At 38.5% G+C, this 18,794-nt stretch overlaps 1 protein-coding gene across 1 annotated transcript in view; it reads left to right on the top strand.

Moving 5' to 3' along the window:
• The window catches only part of artnb (artemin b), a 36,058-nt gene that overhangs the window by 10,812 nt on the left and 6,452 nt on the right, over positions 1 to 18,794 (top strand). Inside the window, exon 2 of the mRNA XM_015012265.2 lies at positions 13,892 to 13,959. Coding sequence (XP_014867751.2) covers positions 13,892 to 13,959 — 68 coding nt within the window. The remainder of the gene's footprint in view (positions 1 to 13,891; positions 13,960 to 18,794) is intronic.

Below are 18,794 nucleotides of genomic sequence, written 5' to 3'. Positions count from 1 at the left end.
GAAAAATACTCTAGTTTTTAGACTAATTCATATTGTATTACCTGCTTTAAAGAATCCAAAATGGATACATTTAAATGACATGGATTTTGAATTAGAGTTGATTAATGTAATCTGAGGTAAGGTGGATGTACTTAATGTAAATGTATCACAATATTGTAACAAACTGCTGGACAATGTTGGAAATCAGAGTCTGAAAAAGAACAAAATAGAGCAGTTACAGGAACCATGAGCATGCTGCGCCATGTTATCTTTGTTTTTATTTAACTATATTTATCGTACAGTGGGAATATACAGCATTATGCAACGAGATACTTTTTATCAGAGCTTCATCATTAGTTTATTAGGATCTCCATTGAATTGTGTCCCTTCTGTTTTTGTTATTTAGATCTTTGTCAAACGATTTAATTAAAAACTCATAAAAACGCCAAAAACTGGAAAGCAGAGAAGGTACAGAAAATAATCTTGAAAGTTCAGATTTGGGTTTCAATTGGATCAGAGTTGGCATAATTATCAAAAAAAATATTACCTGTAGTATTCTACCCTCTTAACATCTTCACTTTAAAAAACATGAATTTGTTTATCAGCCAACAGCCAATCAGAAATGTTAAGAGTAAACTCGCCATCATCATTTGTCTCTCATTTACAAATTTGATTATGTTCTATATTTTTTGTGAAATAGTACTTTTTATCTTACAGTGCAGCAGTGCTTGATGATGATGTCTTTTAACGATGCTGATGTGTAAAAATATTTAAGATGGCCCATGTGTGCATATTGTTTTGAGTTTAGTCACAGTGTTTGTGACATTATGCTTTGATGCATAAATGGGAATCATTTTTTGTTAAACTTAATTATTGAGTTAAACAGTTTCACAGTTTTTATGTTACTTTTCAACTATGGCTGCTCAAACGGAGCCAATGTTCATCCATTTAGATTACTTCTAGAACCTACTTCTGGGTTGTTTTTCATATAGCACATCTCCTTTTATCTCGACTATGCACTAGATAGCTATCCGCTGAAAAAACTAATTTTCTTGTTATAAACATAATGTAGGTAACATATTGACTGGTCATAATCTCTTAACAGAATCCTTTTACAAAAACAAAGCTTTTTTGCTCTCTACTTTCTCCCATAAGCAGTTTTTGGTTAATGAGCAGGAAAGATTTTCTATTTGTCAGATAGACCACAGTGTTTGTGGTTAAAAAAAAGAAAAGTAAAGAAAAGAGAAGAAATAGCAGCTGGAATTATCTTAAAATGAGATTTGTGAAGGCACGTACTGAACCAGAACTGTAAACATGTAGCCCCTTTGATCCAAAAAGGTAAAGAAAGCTTCAGCTAAGTAAATATTAAATGTGGAACAAAAGGAAACTAAGGAGTTTGATGGCATGTCACGACAAACTGGACTTAGATTGGGATTGGATTTTGTTGTCATCATTCATCAAGTTAAACACACTAAATTAAGATTTCCTGCAAAAGTCAAATGTCATATGCAATATTTTGGTAATTTAGTTCTTTTTAAGCATAGGGAATTATAGATTTACCTCTGGATAAATTACAGTTCCACCCCTTGGTTTGCTTTGTTCCTACTCATTTGTAATAAACCCCTTTGATATTTTTTAAATTGACCCTGGGGAGGGTTGCTTTGAATGATATTAAATTTGCAAAACAAAATTTGGGTATTGTTTTTCTTTCAGATCAGTTGGTGAATAACCCTGAACCAGTTCAGCCGAGCAATGCTGACAGATTGAAGACGCTGGCTTACGATGAGAGAGAAGCCCCGGGGAAGGGTTGCTTATGTGTCTACCAATAACATTAACAGCAATGTGAAAAATTTACCAAACAAGTAGTGATTACGAAGGTATGTGGGAGAACAAAAACATGTGGAAGCAAAGGGAAGAACCTGATTTGACTATCTGGGACATAACATAATGTCTGAAACATGCCGACATCTAAAATAACATCATGCTTTTTGAATGAGGTCTAAAATGTAAACTTGTAACCAAAAGCTTCCATAAATCCATTCATTTTCTTCTCCTGCCTAACAATAAGCAGCCTTGCTGAGGTTTTGGAGGCCGTCCAGCCGAGAAATGTCTGCAGAGTCCAGCAGTGTGTCTGCAGGTTTCTCTCCTGTATGCATGCAGTGGTGAAACTTCAGCTCTCTGCTTCACTTTTCCAACATGTGGGGTCACTAGTGGCATTAGGTGGTTCGGGTGGTTGGCATGGTGACAGCTTTTCCCTGCTCTTTCTTCTTTAATAAAGCCATCAGAGATGCAGCTCACAGCTGCTCATGGCCCATGAAAACATATTTTATCGCGTTCTCACCGTGACCCACTGATCCCAGGACCTTGTCAACTTGCAGTAACTTTTCTTTGGCAGCCCTAACCTAAACGTGTAAGGGCAGCAGTCCAGGCCTGTTACACTTCAAACACATTGTTCTCCACTGAAAGTGCTTCATTTATCCCCCCGAAGAACCATTAGACACGTTTCGTTAGAGCTCCGCTCCTTTGTTCAGAAAGAAAGCTGCAGGGTCAGCGTAGGAAATAACGTTTCTCTAAGATTTACTCCTCCTGGGCATCCAAAAAGTTTTCCTATCTTTCTAATGAGAAACAGATTAGTGTTAAAAAAATCTGCACAAAAATAAAGGTCTAAAGACATTACTTGTTTTCCCAGAATATGAGCCTTGTTAGCTCAGTTCATACAGGTTATCAACAAAATTATGCTGCTATAATTTTAGCTTTATGTCCATGTTTTATTTTTCTACTCTTCTTATTGGTATCAGAAATGGTAACTATGTCTGTAGGGTGCAGTACATGGCCAGGGCTGTTAACATACCCTGCATGTACAATGCTACGCTAGCTTCACTCAGAAAGTGGGACTGTTTATTCTTGTTCTTCTCTATTGTTTTTGCTTTTGTTAGGTGAAGGTTTTGACCTGTTAGCTATGACAGTTACTATATTTAATATCACAGCTGGGCATTGATTTGCTCATGACATTGATTTTAAATCTGTGAGAGCTGCAGATATTTTGAAGCTCAAACTTGAAATGCTGATATATTCACAAGCTCTGGTTTGGACAATGTGACTCTTCACCCAGGACGTCATGGCCTTTCACAAGTACTCAAAACATAAGTAACATGTAATCCATATATATATATATATATATATATATATATATATATATATATATATATATATATATATATTATTAAATCCTGATATATATATATATATATATATATATATATATATATATTATTAAATCCTGATATATATATATATATATATATATATATATATATATATATATATATATATATATATATATATATATATATATATATATATATATATCAGGAAAACATCAGGAAAAAGGAGCATGAGAAACTGGAGAAATACCAGGGCCTCAGAGAGGCTGTGTAATAATAATATCGATTTTGCGATATATATCGATATTTTCTTTCCTAGAAAAAAATCGATATTCATCCACAAGTATCGTAACATCCAACTGTCACCTTGCTCACTCACTGCTTGCTTCGCTGGGAGAGTGATTAGGTCATCAGGCTTAGAGTGATTCCTTCAGATGCTAAGTGTCAAGGTTAAAAAGGTATCAAACTATTCAGAGCAGGGTACTTGGTGCACTTTATTTACTTTACAATGCATGTAAGCTACAGTTTGTACTGTTTCAATAAAAAGAAACATGTTTTCTCACCACTTCTTTGATTCATTTTGTCCAGCTTCATTAACTCCATGTCCAACCAGAGCCAGGTATTGTGTAGTTGGTGCTTTTAATCAGTTTTCAGTTAAATTAATTAAATCCAACTCTATAGCAGTCACAAAATGTCACCAAAATCACTCTGTCCCTCTAAAATCTTTCAGAAAATCGCAAGAGTGTATTGAATTGTATCGTTTGCCGAATATCGCAATATATATCATATCGTGAGCAGAATATCATGTATCGTATCGTGTGATTATTGTATCACCACAGCCCTAACATACATACATATATATATATATATATATATATATATATATATATATATATATATATATATATATATATATATATATATATATATATATATATATATACATACCAATGGAGGCCTGGATTTGGAGCCACACACAAAATTAAAGTGAAATGTTCCCTTTATTTTTTTGAGCAGTATATATACAGGATCCTTTTCCTGGATCCTAAAGCAACAGGTGGGGGGAGGGCAGCGCCAGTCTATGCTAAATAAAGCCAGATAAAAGTGCAGTCTCTCTGCTTTTTCAGTGGAGTTGGCTAACACTATTTAAAACCAGCAGAATATTTTATGGACATTTTTGGGCTGTTGAACCATGACTTGTGTGCGTGTGCGTGCGTGTGTGTTTGTGTCTGGTATGGGTAGAGTAAAAATTTGTGACTTACTTTTTGTGTTCACCAGATGAAGGGCAAGGTGTGTCCCCATAAACACTCCAAAAGGCATAATGGTGTCATAAACCACAAACGCATGCATGCGTGTATGCGTGTGTGCATGTGTGTGTGTGTGCCTGTGTGTGGGATATGCTCCTGCAGAGTCATGTAAATTATTTGGTGGATGTGAAGGTTGTGTCATTAGGCCTGTGGTGGGAGAGATGGGAAGGTGATGAATGCCTAAGTAACCCATGGCAACTGTTCATATACTTTATCCTGTCATTAAGTTTATAGAGTTGTTTTATGTTTTGTATTATTTTTATTTTTTTTACCGTGATATTCATATCAAGTGACACCATGCTGCTGCCTGAATTTTAAAGTTTCTGTAGCTTCTAATTTTAGCAGACATGCCAGGCTAACATAAGAACTGCAGTTTTGTCAGTGCTACACTTGCAGTGGTGCAGTCACTGGTTGAAAAAACATAGGTTTTTTTGAGCCTCCCAATCAACTGGTGACAAGTCAGGAAGGGCCAATCAGGGTAAAGATCGTCTGATTCCATCATACATTTTTCCTGTGCAATTTTAATCAATATGAAATATGAATGAATACAGCATTTCTGTAAAATTTGTTTTTCATCATTTTTCATTTGGGGGAATTACACCTTTCATTAAACCCACACCAGCACAGCTCGAGTTATTCACAGCCACCCTGCTCCTGACAGATTATTCAAACTCCCTGCCTCTCGCCTGGCCTGATCCTGGCCTGAAACACTCTCTGACACCTCCACACTCACATGTTGTCAGTCAGTTAATAAAACCACCTGGACGGGTGAGATCATTCAGATTCCCCTCTTCTCTTCACCATCCTCCTCCAGGCTCTGTGACGTCCACATCTCTGATTACCCTCGGGCCTCCCTCTTGTGTGTGGCCTTCATAGTTAGCAATGAAGAGAAATGAACAGAAAGTAGAGACGTATCTCTTGTTTTATATCCAGAGAATGGAGGTTGCTGACAAAAAGTGTGTGCACACACATGCAGGGAGTTGAAGAGGCCAGGGCCCTGTCTAACCTATCTGAACCGAGGCATGGGACCTGCTATCTGTTTCTCATTTAGCCTGCACTCTGTGGTTTTCCTGCAGTGACAGGCCTCCGAGTGGAAACTGGCACTAACGAGCAATTATATCCTGCCTGCCTGGCAGGGATTATGGGATTACAGAGTGATCGGCTTCAGTCTACGCTCTCTTTCTGCACTCTCATTTTCCCAATCACCCTCTTCCCTGTTTTGGGCCTTATCTCTCCTTTTGCATTCCCCCCGTTCTGTGGCTCAATTATCCTTCCCTCATTTCTCTTTCCCCTGGACATAACTCATGTTTTGAACTCTACTTTCGCTTATATTTTTTTAATTATCTCATTCTCTTTATCACTTCCCCCATTTTCTTTTTTCACCCTTGACTTTGTGGCTGCCTTACATTATTAAAACGGAGAGATTCATGTGGTCCAAAGTTGGAGGGAAGCACTCGTAACGAGTCAAAAACAATAAAAGTTTAATAGACTTTACATCTGATTTGTGAAAATAGGAGCGTTCTAATTACTCTAAAGGGAGAGTTATCTCAGTTTTTATTGTCCTGAGCAGCCCTTTTTCCTGGAGGCCACTTCTTAGACTCTTTCACTACATCAGAGTACAAATTTAACAGGTGATGTAATAGCCTAGAGCTTCTTGCATACCATGTTTATGGAAAGTACTTCAAACCCTGTCAGCAGAGTGTCATACGCTAGATTAAAGCAAAGCTACAGAACCAGTTTGTACGTCTCTGTGTGTGCAAACGGAGCTTTTGGAGCCCCAGCAGATCTCCTCCAGCTTCACTTTCTGGGACCTCCCCAGGTTTCCCGGTGTCTGTTAGTGATCAGGCAGCTCTCCGGGTGTTCGGCCTCCCTCTCCTCCGTCTCCTCTTACACCGCAGGTGTCTTTTATTGAGCCGGCTGTGATTTACTGCTGTGTTTTTTGTTTTTTTCCCTCCCTTCTCCTGGATCCTGCAATCAGGCAACACAGTAGTGACAGGTTGAAGCTGGAGGTCAGAGCATTTTACATACATACATACATCCACAGCAGAATACGGCGCGTCCCTAATGGGAGGTCATTACCACATATATTAGACAAGAGAGCGCTCTTTCTCTGGAACAAGGTGAGATGTTTATAGAAACTCTGTGGGCACAGATCAGCTCTGAGGGGGTAACTGCACAGATCAGAAACGTACTGAATTTATTTTCCCCTTTAGAAACAGCTAATAGACAAAAAACATGTTGCTTTTATCATCTCTAAGGTGATGTTTGGAAAATAACATCACATTAAATGCAAATGTTTTAATTCAACTGAATGTTTTAATTCAAATAATTGTAATTTTTGGTTGTTTAAATGCACTCTGAAACACATCACATGTTCAGGCCTTTATAGGTGCTCAAGAGATGAATTAATTGCCATTGACTGAAATCATTTGTATATATTTGTAATATCATGCTAGAGATGAGACTTCATCTGATAACAAGATGAGAAGTTACAGAAAAAACTACAAATCCCCATTTATTGCTTTTGAGAAACAGAATTGAATTGAATTCATATATAATCGTTTAAAAACAATACACTATATATCAGAACAATTCTGATCACTGATTTTGTAGTGTATAATGTAAAGATAAATGATCTCACAGACATTGCTTACCATTGGTAAGACTGATTAATGTCTTTAAGACAACTAAAAATCCCTGTGTTGTGTTTTCAATAATATAGTCACAAACAGGTTTTTTTTTTTTTTTTTTTTTTTTTTTAGAAATACACAGTGTGTAATAATTCACAATTTAGATTTTAATTAGACTTAATCAAATGAATCCTAAAGACTTTAATAAGCAATAAAATATCCATTTGGTTCAGCTTTAAATTGGAAGGCAGCTAATCAGATCTCAACCTGAGCATCAGCATTCAGCCCCACTGCTTCACTTTCATTCACTCTTCATGAATATTTCATCTCTTAAGTCTGTTTATTTTTGTAATCAGGAAACAATAATGCTGCAGCACAAATTATTCTTTTTTTAGACCGGTTCCATCATGTTATATGTTTGCATGACCTGATGTGTATAATTTCTGTTACACTATCAATTTATCTCAGATTGTCCTCAGTTATATCCAACCAGTATGACATCAGGCAATCCACACCAGGAAAAGAGGCAGTATTATGTGTTTTCCAGGCGCATAATGCCAATTTATAGCACAATCAAGAAACTATGTTACTTCTTGTTGTTATAAAATTCTGCATGTACAAATATGACGTAAAAGAAATCTGACTTTGTAATTTAACGCCTTGGGCTTCTGTCTCTTTAAAACTTCTTGCTCATTCTGAAATGCTTTCAGGAAGTCATCACAGCATAGGTCCTCTACTAACTCTTTAACAAGGTTTTTTCCAGCGTTGCACTGAGAAGTAGTTAGTATAATGAGTTCAGCACATGCACTGTTTCAGCAGGTGTTTGCTAATTGCTGCTGGCTAGTCTGAAGGAGTTGAAAGAAGAGTCACCGGGGAGGGCTGCAGAAACTCGGAAGCTTGGAAACTGCAACTCTAAGGAGGAGCTGCGTTTTTAAGGCGGGGCTAGGTCCACCCTGACATTTTTCGTTCAGCTGAATGGTTGCTACAGGAGATTAAAGGATTTCTCAAACATGCAAAAAAGAATCAAAGCAACACTCTGGCTATGTTTGAGGAAATAACATTATAACATGATCATTAAAGTTTATTTTTACACAATACTGCCTCTTTTACGCAGCTCTTGTAACTGCAGCGGCTTCTGCTTTCGGGGAGTTTATCCTCTAAACAAACTGTGAAGAGCAACTGGACAGCAGCAGACCAGTGTAAATGGGAGTTGACAGGAAGTCTTTCTCCCTGCAGCAGACGTGCAGCCTGATGGATAAACCAAAGGCTTTAATCAGCTAAACAGGGCAAAAAAACACATGCTTGGCTTCTCTAATCACACGTAGAGACATGCATAAACACCATCAGCTCCTTAGCAGCTAAAGAACTGACACACTCCATGTTCCCCCCAACTCCCCTAACCTCACCCAGAAAAGGCTGCAGGCGTGGGGCTGTAAACAGCTCCGGAGTGCTGGGCTGAAATGAACCAGCAGACCGGCTGGGGTAGAATCCCAGTTCATTGATCTAAAAGCAGCTAAACGCTCCCAGCTGTGGCGTTAGGGACTCGGACCTGCAGCATCAGTCCCAGCTCACTTTGCTGCTCGGTTTTAAATCAGCTCAGGGACAGAGCGGGACGGGAGTCACTGAGTCAGCAGTCTGCTTTAAGTTCGCCTTGATGGCATGCAGGTTGTAGGTCTTAATTTTGCTCAGTTTTGCCTTTTCTTCTAGTTTCTTCCAGTCAGCCCCCTCGCATCCCCCTCAGTGTGTGCAACTGTACTTCGTCTGGACTGGATCACCACAGCTGGGACATGTAGGATTGCATAAATGCATCAGTGGCTCTTATCGTGAGCTGTGATCCATAACCTGTTGCCAGTCTTCCGTCCCGCTACAAACACACAACTGCTGGGATTAATTTTGACTGTTAAATAAACAAGCTGAGGAGATATCGCCGGGGATCTAGAGATCCGCGAACGGTTCGCGCCGCCGTGTGCTACATCTAGCGCGCAGCACTGCCGCAGTTCATTGCCAAGGTTAAACAAAGCCTCACACAGATGATAGATGTGGTTTCAAAGATGGTGGCGGGAGTGTTGTTTACTAAAATGTTCATGCCAGATTTAAACAAGTGAGATGTTTAATGCTGAATGGATGTGATTATTGGCGAGCAAGCAGGTTAACTTAAAAATAGCAGAGAGAAAGAGCTTTTTTCTCTTTTAGTTTATAAAATCTTGCTCTGTTTTGGCTGGCGTATTAGCACCTTAATCTGTTTTTAGCCTGAAATCAGCTCTCTCTCTCTCTCTCTCTCTCTCTCTCTCTCTCTCTCTCACCGTGCCACGGTACTCCTCAGGGCCGCTTCTGGAACGTTTTTTTAAGAGTGGCCAGCTGGGGCCACCAGAACCAAAGCCTAACCAATATTTCAGGAATGTCATGCTACTAAAGGAGCTGAGAGACACAATAGATCTTCATGCTCAGGTGCAATTTCTTGCTGACAACCGTGTGTGTGTGTGTGTGTGTGTGTGTGTGTGTGTGTGTGTGTGTGTGTGTGTGTGTGTGTGTGGGTGTGTGTGTGTGTGTGTGGGTGTGTGTGTGTGTGTGTGTGTGTGTGTGCGCGTGGGTGTGTGTGTGTGTGGTTCTACTGGTAACCAAATGCGTTCGCAATCAGACTTCTACATGAATGGCTTATGTCCCCAATGCGACCTACATGTGTAAAAGAAGAATGTGGACGAATTGATTCATAGACAGCGGCACCATCTATGGATGGATATAAAGGTTTATCAGCTTTGGGTTGGATTTGCTTTTGTAGTGTAAACACAGTCAGTTATTTAAAATTGACATGTAAAAAAGGCAAAATCTTATGAATTAATGTTGCAAACTACTGAATTTGTGTGTGAGAGAAATTTAGAAAGTGAGCAATTTCGATAAATGCAATTGGAATGCATCTGGAACTTTGCACATTCTACCCCAAGTCAAAACATGATAAATATATTGCATTTTGTATGAATCTAAAAACAATTTTGGATAAATGAATATTAAACAGTTTTAAAAAAATAGCATTGTCAGAATTTTTTCTTCAGAAACTCAAACATTTAGGGTAGAGCTGCCAGAAGCCTGGCCCACCCTGGGCTGCATTCCAGGAATGGAACAAATGTGGCTCTCTAGCAAGTGGAGCTGTTGCAGAGGAAAGCTTTTAGGTGTTTACTGGTTTGAGATTTTCCATTTTCTTAAATGGAAAAAGTTAGGTTACAAAACCCAGTATTTTTCTTCCATTATTCATGTGTTTTTGTTGTTTGTCTTTTTTTTTTTTTTTTTGCTTTGATTTTATTATAGTAAGTCAGGCCACAAACATCTATTGACTTGTTACTCAAAAACAGACTTAGGCAATCTTGAGCGCTCTGGTTTAAATAGAGCACTGGTTTTAGTTAATGGATATGGACTAAAAACATTTTATAGAGCAACAAAGTGGAAAAAAATTGATCCAAAAAGTTAGGAAACTCTACACCTTTCCTTTGACTAAGGCAAATGTCTGAGATTATTTTTTAGATCTACAGTTTATTTGTTTCTCCTTTATTTAATTGAAATGTTATCTTTAATGTATTGCTAAAGGTAAAAAGGAAATAACTGTCAGTAAAATTAATTTGAGGTCCGGCCATTGGGCTGACCACTTAATACTGTTAACCATGTTGGTCTGGAACCAATCAGAAATGGCAACTTAATTGCACTTAGGTCACAAAAATAAAAGACTTCAGACTTTGGAATTGTGCCCTAAAAACTCGAGACTTGGCTTGTACTCGTGGTCTGAGACTTGTGTCTTATTAACAGTTTTTATCTCATGTAAGGAAAAGTGAAAGGAAGCTGGAATGTGAGCTACAGACTGCAGCTGCTGCAGATTGTTTACTCTGAAGGCGTGTGTTTGTTTTTTAGCCAGTGACGTTGGTGGATTATGGGATGTTAGTGGCTCATAACAATCTGTTCATGTTATTTGTAACTTCATAACAATGACCACATGAATGTCTCTCCAAATAAACACTGCATCAAATGACTTTGGATCATTTCAGACCAAAATAAATGTACCTGTTAAGCTAGCAAGGACACTTCTGACTTATAATATGAAAATAAAAGTGTTTTTTGCAGGTGACTTCTGTGATCTGTGGCTGAGTCTTTGACATGTCAGCTTTTCTTTGCTCCCTTTAGACCAGTGGTCTCAAACTGCATTCCTCGAGGACCAGAGTCCTGCAACTTTTACATGTGTCCTTTGTCCCACACACTTGAGTTAAATGGCTAAACTGCCTCATTAGCATGCAGTCAAGCTGCAAATGAGCTGATAGTGGAGCCTGAGGCACAGAGACAACTAAAGGGTGCAGGACACCGGCCCTTAAGGGATGCAGTTTGAGACCTCTGAGTTAGAAGTTCCTTTGTTTCTTGGTCCATGCCTCTTTGGTCTTGGTTTGTATTTTAAAGCATTTGATTTGAGATTGTTTTATCTTTACTGTGGATCATTTTCTTCGCTCTAGTTTTATTTAAAGTATGCTGCGCCTCTCAATACTATGAATTAGTTTTTTTTTAGGTTTTCAGAGAAGATATTCTACAACCAGCATAAAACACATGTACCTGTTCTGGCCCATCTGTATTTTACAGACTGAACCAGCTGAAATCATTTAAGGACGCACCGATCCACGTTTTTCCCTTCAGGTACCAACATCAATATTTGAGGTTTAGTATCAGCTGATACAGAATTGACTTAAACACAGACCTAAATATGTTGAATTACAAATTTATTTTATATCTCTGCACCAGTACAGCTCACTTAAACACACCAATGGTTCCACAAGCTTGGTCAAACATGTGAAAACAACTTTCATTTGTTTTTTACAAATTAAAGTTGTTTTTAATTTGTTAGAAGTATAAAAACCAATGTGAAATAAATTACAAAGAAACTGACAAAAACAAATGGGTTGGAAAGTGCAATTAGAAATTCTAAATTTAAAATAAAATAAACAATAAAGCTTGACGTCGCTCGGAGCACGAAACATAGAATTAGACTGAATAGATCTGCCTTTTTAGATCAGGCACATTATCACCAATACCCAATCTAGATTCTTTTTTTTCAATATTGGTACTGATACAGGCATTAAAATCAGTGCATCAATGAATTTGTACTTTCAGTTAATGATGCAGTTACACAATAACGGTGTCAGTATCTTGATGGTTGGCTCTGTTGGTTTTCTTTTACTCAACCACATTTAGTAAGTTGGTCTGCAGCATAGAACCATGTCTACTAGAAACAGTGTGGATGTGGTTGGTGATTTTGAACACAACTGTACGTATTAATTGGAAACAGCTTCCAGATTATCTATAGATTAGAGAAATGCTTTTTAGATTACAGACATAAAGTCACATCTGTGTTCCAGTTCTCTACCTGTTCCATCACATTCTCACTGTTTAATGTTCGCAGGCCAGAAGGAGCAGCCAGCTACTGATTCCTTCTAATCACTGTTTGCATGTAGAAATGCTTCATTAATAAACACTGAACAAAGTTTGCTGATGTTGGCTGAGAATGAGTTCGAACTTACAACTCTCCCAACAGTGCTGGAATAATATGCAGTGATATAAATCTGTGTGTAACCCCTAAGTTTTTGTTGTTTTTCTGTATCTACTGTAAGCTGCTTGGCTGCATGCAACACTAATATTTTACTAATAACAAATACCAATGGGCATTTCCCCGAAAATACCAGGGAATGGATCAAAGAAAAACAGCTGCTTACACGCCTCTCCATTAAAAGATATAATGGACTGCATTAAGGCTGAAACAATTAATTGTATCAATAGTGATGAATCGATTTTTTGAAGCAAACACCTAATTTAGTAATCAATTAATTGTTAACTGAAGTATACAGAGTCAAAAAAGGTAATGTGCTGTAAGAACAACACAGTCAGAGGAGTAATTAAGCCAAAATTGTTAAAAAAAGATAAATTTTGCATTTAAGACATATATATATATATATATATATATATATATATATATATATATATATATATATATATATCCTAAGATCCAAAGAAAGTCCACAAACCTCTGATGTCACCTGTCTCTCCTGTTATGAGAGACAGGTGGCTGTCTCTCAAAATAAATCATGAGTTTCAATTACTTACACAGACCTAGTTTGAAACATTTAGAAGATAATCCTCTTTTTTTTTCTTTTTTTTTTTTTTTTACAGGTTATCATTTCAATGACGTTTGGTTTTTACAAAAGCCGAGGCGAATGACCTCATGTCACAGTTGCTCAGCTGACAACGGTATCTTCAGCGGCGCACGTACTATATATAAACATCTGCATCAGTTAGATTCCTTATCAGCTGCAGTGCCTCTCTGCGGTTTTTGTCCGGGACCTCCATGGAGGGTCCCGGCTATGCCTAGTTTCCCCTGCTTGTACCTCTGTCACAGAAATAGCCCCAAGAATGTCTTTGACAAGACTATCACAGATGCTGCCTTTTGTTGCTCGACCGGGTCCATTTCCATGGATGTATGAGCCGACAAGCCGACACTAGCCGCAGCTGTTGGCAGAAAACACATCTCTTTTTCTAAAAGCAGCAACAAAAACAGTCCTCATTGCTCTGAGGACGTGATTTATGTGACATGCTGACTTGTTCGGGGGCCCGCAGGGCGTTTCTTTTCTTGGTTACAGTATCTGGACAATTGTGAATATATACGCTTCACACTACCTGCATGTTGCGCCTTGGGTTTATGTTTGTCTTTTTGGTATAAAGAAAGCTGACGAGGTGAGGCCTTGTTCTTGTTCTGAAATTCCTCTCTGCCTTTCTTCCTCTGTTTCTCCAGGTAGGACCAGATGGAGGGTTTGGAGGAAGGATAGACACATTTCTTCTGTCATGTCAGCAAAGGCCAAGGTTTGTCAGGAACATCCTCTCCTTTGTCTTCATTTTGCGCTCAGTCCAGTTTCCTCACTCTTCCACTGATGTAAGAATAACAAAGTCAGCGAAAAAACGTTCAGTTCAGTTTATTTGTACAGTGCTGATTCACAACACGTTATGACAAGGCACTTTACAAAAACATAAATTCGGACCATTGACACATACATGCTAACAAACAAACAAACAAACAATACAACAAGTTCAGTTTATGGTTAAAATTAGTTAAGTTTTCTATCATACTGAGCATCCATGTAGCAACAGTGGAGAGGAAAAACTCCCGTTCGAAAGGAAGAAACCTCCAGCAGAACCAGAACCAGAACTTGGCTCAGTGTGAACGACCATCTGCCTCCACCATCTGGAGGCTTGAGGAGAGAGAGCAGAACCACGAGCACTGAGGAATAATTTCTGTTATAGAAAAATAAGATGTAGTCTCTAGAAGGAATAAAAAAATGGAAAACATAAAGTTAAAAGTAAGCCTAGACTTAAAAGTAGAACTGATAACTAAAACCTCTGCCTCCCATTCTAGTTTTCGAAGCTCTAGGAAGCAGCATAAACCTGCAAACTTAGAATGAAGTGCTCTGATGGGAACATCTGGACCAATCAGATCTCTGCTGTATGGTGGAGTTTGATTAATAAGGGTTTTATATGTGAAAGGGAGAAAGTTCAAATAGAACATGTGAATATATATCAAGAGTTTTTAAGGAATTCTGTCAAGGGCAAACTTTTCACCTTGCTTTTTTACCCCCTTTTTTTCAGAATTTATGTTAAATTATTTGTTGAAGTTTTCATAATTAGGAGGAAGTTACAGTAGAGTATTAGAGCCAAGGTAAGAAAATTTAAAACATGAAATTATGAGAATAAAGCCATAAAATTACAAGAATAAAGTCATAATAATACAATTTTATTCTCAAAATATTATTTTCATATGACTTTATTTCGTAACATTATGACTTCTCTTAATTTTACTTCTTCAATGTTTTATTTTTTATTAGCATGGCCCTAATACTCGTCATCATAAGTTTACCTACAGTGGCTTGCAAAGGTTTTCGCAGTCCTTGTTTGTGACATTGCAGCCACAAACATGAATGTATTTCATTGGAATTTAATGTTAAATTCCAACACAAAGTGGTATACAATTGCGTAGCACAAAGAAAATTATACATGATTCAAAACATAGTTTTACAAATAAAAGTTTGAAAAGTGCGGCGTACAAAAGTATTCAGCCCCCTTTTCTGTGAGTTAGGTTAGGGTTGGGGCATGTCGCTTCAGAAGTTTCCTGATGCCTGCTAATGACTGAACAGAGTCAGCCTGTGTACAGGTCCTTCTCAAAAAATTAGCATATTGTGATAAAGTTCATTATTTTCCATGATGTAATAATAAAAATTAAACTGTCATATATTTTAGATTCATTGCACACCAACTGAAATATTCCAGGTCTTTTATTGTTTTAATACTGATGATTTTGGCATACAGCTCATGAAAACCCAAAAGTCCTATCTCAAAGTGTTTTAATAACAAAAAAGTCAACCTTCAAATAATTATGTTCAGTTATGCTCTCGATACTTGGTCAGGAATCCTTTTGCAGAAATGACTGCTTCAATGCAGCGTGACATGGAGGCAATCAGCCTGTGGCACTGCTGAGGTGTTATGGAGGCCCAGGATGCTCCGATAGCGACCTTAAGCTCATCCAGAGTTTTGGGTCTTGCATCTCTCAACTTTCTCTTCACAATATCCCACAGATTCTCTATGGGGTTCAGGTCAGGAGAGTTGGCAGGCCAACAGTAACACCATGGTCAGTAAACCAGTGGTTTTGGCACTGTGAGCAGGTGCCAGGTCATGCTGAAAAATGAAATCTTCATCTCCATAAAGCTTTTCAGCAGATGGAAGCATGAAGTGCTCCAAAATCTCCTGATAGCTGCTGCATTGACCTTTCCCTCGATAAAACACAGTGGACCAACACCAGCAGCAGACATGGCAGCCCAGACCATCACTGACTGTGGGTACTTGACACTGGACTTCTGGCATTTTGGCATTTCCTTCTCCCCAGTCTTAATCCAGACTCTGGCACCTTGATTTCCGAATGACATGCAAAATTTGCTTTCTTCTGAATAAAGTACTTTGGACCACTGAGCAACAGTCCAGTGCTGCTTCTCTGTAGCCCAGGTCAGGCACTTCTGCTGCTGTTTCTGGTTCAAAAGTGGCTTGACCTGGGGAATGTGGCCCCTGTAGCCCATTTCCTGCACACACCTGTGCACAGTGGCTCTGGATGTTTCTACTCCAGACTCAGTCCACAGCTTCTGCAGGTCCCCCAAGGTCTGGAATCGGCCCTTCTCCACAATCTTCCTCAGGGTCCGGTCACCTCTTCTCGTTGTGCAGCGTTTTCTGCCACACGTTTTCCTTTCCACTGAGGTGCCTTGATGCAGCACTCTGGGAACAGCCTATTCGTTCAGAAATTTCTTTCTGTGTCTCACCCTCTTGCTTGAGGGTGTCAATGATGGCCTTCTGGACAGCAGTCAGGTCAGCAGTCTTACCCATGATTGCGGTTTTGAGTAAAGAACCAGGCTGGGAGTTTTTAAAGGCCTCAGGAATCTTTTGCAGTTGTTTAGTTACTTTGTTGATTCAGATGATGAGGTTAATTGCTCGTTCAGAGAACCTTTTCATGATATGCTAATTTTTTGAGATAGGAATTTGGGGTTTTCATGAGCTGTATGTCAAAATCATCAGTATTAAAACAATAAAAGACCTGGAATATTTCATTTGGTGTGCAATGAATCTAAAATATATGACAGTTTAATTGTTATCATTACATTATGGAAAATAATGAACTTTATCACAATATACTAATGTTTTGAGAAGGACCTGTATAATCTGAGTAGAAATCCAGCTGCTCTGTGACGCCTCAGAAGTTCAGAGAATATTGGAGAGCAAACAGGAAGTCCAAGGAACACAGCAGACAGCTGGGAGAAAGCAGTTTAAAGCAGCACTGCACATGGATGCTATAAAATGATTTTTCAAGCTTTTATCATCTCACTGTTCAATCCATCATCCAGAAATGGTAAGAGTCTGGAACAACTGTAAACCTTCCATTCAAGGTCGTCCAGTTGCTTCTTTCCAGCAGGGACAGGGATGATGGTCAGAATTGATATGAAGATGAATGGAACCAAATACAGGACAGTGTTGGAAGAAAACCTATTTGAGTCTGAAGACTGGAGACTGGGGTGAAGGTTCAGCTTCCAGCAGAACAACCATCCTAAACATAAAGCCAGGGCTGCAATGAAATGGTTTAAACAAAATTCATGTGTTAGGATGGCCTAGTCAAAGTCCAGACCTTAACCCAATTCAGAATCTGTGACAAGATCTGAAAACTGCATCTAATCTGACTGAACTTGAGCTGTTTGGAAAAGAAAAAATGGGCAAAAATTTCAGTCAATGGATGATCTAAGCTGGTAGAGACAAACCCTACAGACTAGCAGCTGTAACTGCAGCACAAGGTGGTTCCATAAAACATTCACTCAAGGGGCTGAATACTTTTTACACACCGCACTTTTCAGCGTTTTATTTGTAAAACAAGTTTTGAATCATGTATGATTTTCTTTCTATTTCACAATTATACAGCACTTTGTGTTGGTCTTTTACACTGAATTCCAATATTTATGTTTGTGTTTGTAACGTGACAAAGTATGGGAATGTATAAGGGGTTTATTAATAGCATGGCCATAAGTCAGTGGGCCACAACAGAGAGCTCATTTCAACCACACTGCCATGACTGCAGCAGTAAGCAGCTCCTGTAGTGTTGATGGCAATGCATTAATTATTAGTCTTCCTTAAAGGAGACACGACCAACATCACAGGACCAGCTCTAACTTTACTGCTCTGAAGCTCATCATGAACCACGACTTTAATGCCCCAATGCAACATTTAGTTAATGCCATTTCCTTCTGACAAAAATGTGTTTGAAAAGTTAAAAGTGTTAAAAGTTAAAAGTCATTGGATGTTTCCCATCCATGGACTCAGTTCTGATATAATCTTGTTGCAGGTAGACACAGGCCGGATTCAGTTTTAAAGATAGACTGTCATGCTTTCAAAATCCTGTAATATTTTACAGGATTTTGTAATTACAGCCAGAGTGTCCGGACATTTTTCTCGACAGACTGATAATGCCCTCTGAGCCCCCACCCTCTCTCTTCTTGTCGGTCTGTTGGCCGAAGTGAAGGGAACTCCACTAAACATTTCAGAGAGAGTAACAGACACAGCTACTTACTTTTTGCTGTTGTTTTATAAAGCTGGTTTGAAGTCAGCAGAACAGTCAGTAAAAAAATGTGCAAAGTAGGATAGTGTTTGTCATGAGAGCAGGGAAACAAATTTGTGCAACTGTTTGCATAACTCAGCCCAACTTGATCTGGGTAAAAACTGTTTTCAGCTACCAAAAAATGGACCCAAAAGCCTCCTGATATACATTCAACCAAGTTCTAGAGGCAAAATGAACTAGAAAACACATTTTAACAAAGAGGATGCGTATATAATTCATAGTAGGTAATACTAACCCTTTCACGCATAGCGGTCACTGCAGTGGACAACTATCTAAAGGCCATTTTCTTGTGTTTATTATGGATTTTTACGTTATCAATGTCCACAGACCACTGAAGTGGATGCTAGTGCATCATACACTATCAACTACTGGCCATCCACTGCAAGTGCAAGAAAACTTTAGTTAAATCCGATACGGCAGACTAACGAAAAAACATCTCAGGCATATCTGATCCCTCCTTCTACTGTAGAGGACTCTTCCAACCCCTAAAGACTAATACCAC

Source organism: Poecilia mexicana, unplaced genomic scaffold, assembly GCF_051168715.1.
Source record: "Poecilia mexicana isolate PSO_F unplaced genomic scaffold, ASM5116871v1 scaffold_17, whole genome shotgun sequence".
NCBI classification, from domain to species: Eukaryota; Metazoa; Chordata; class Actinopteri; order Cyprinodontiformes; family Poeciliidae; genus Poecilia; species Poecilia mexicana.
Note: the sequence above shows the minus strand (reverse complement) of the source record. Positions and strands in the feature narration are given on the sequence as shown.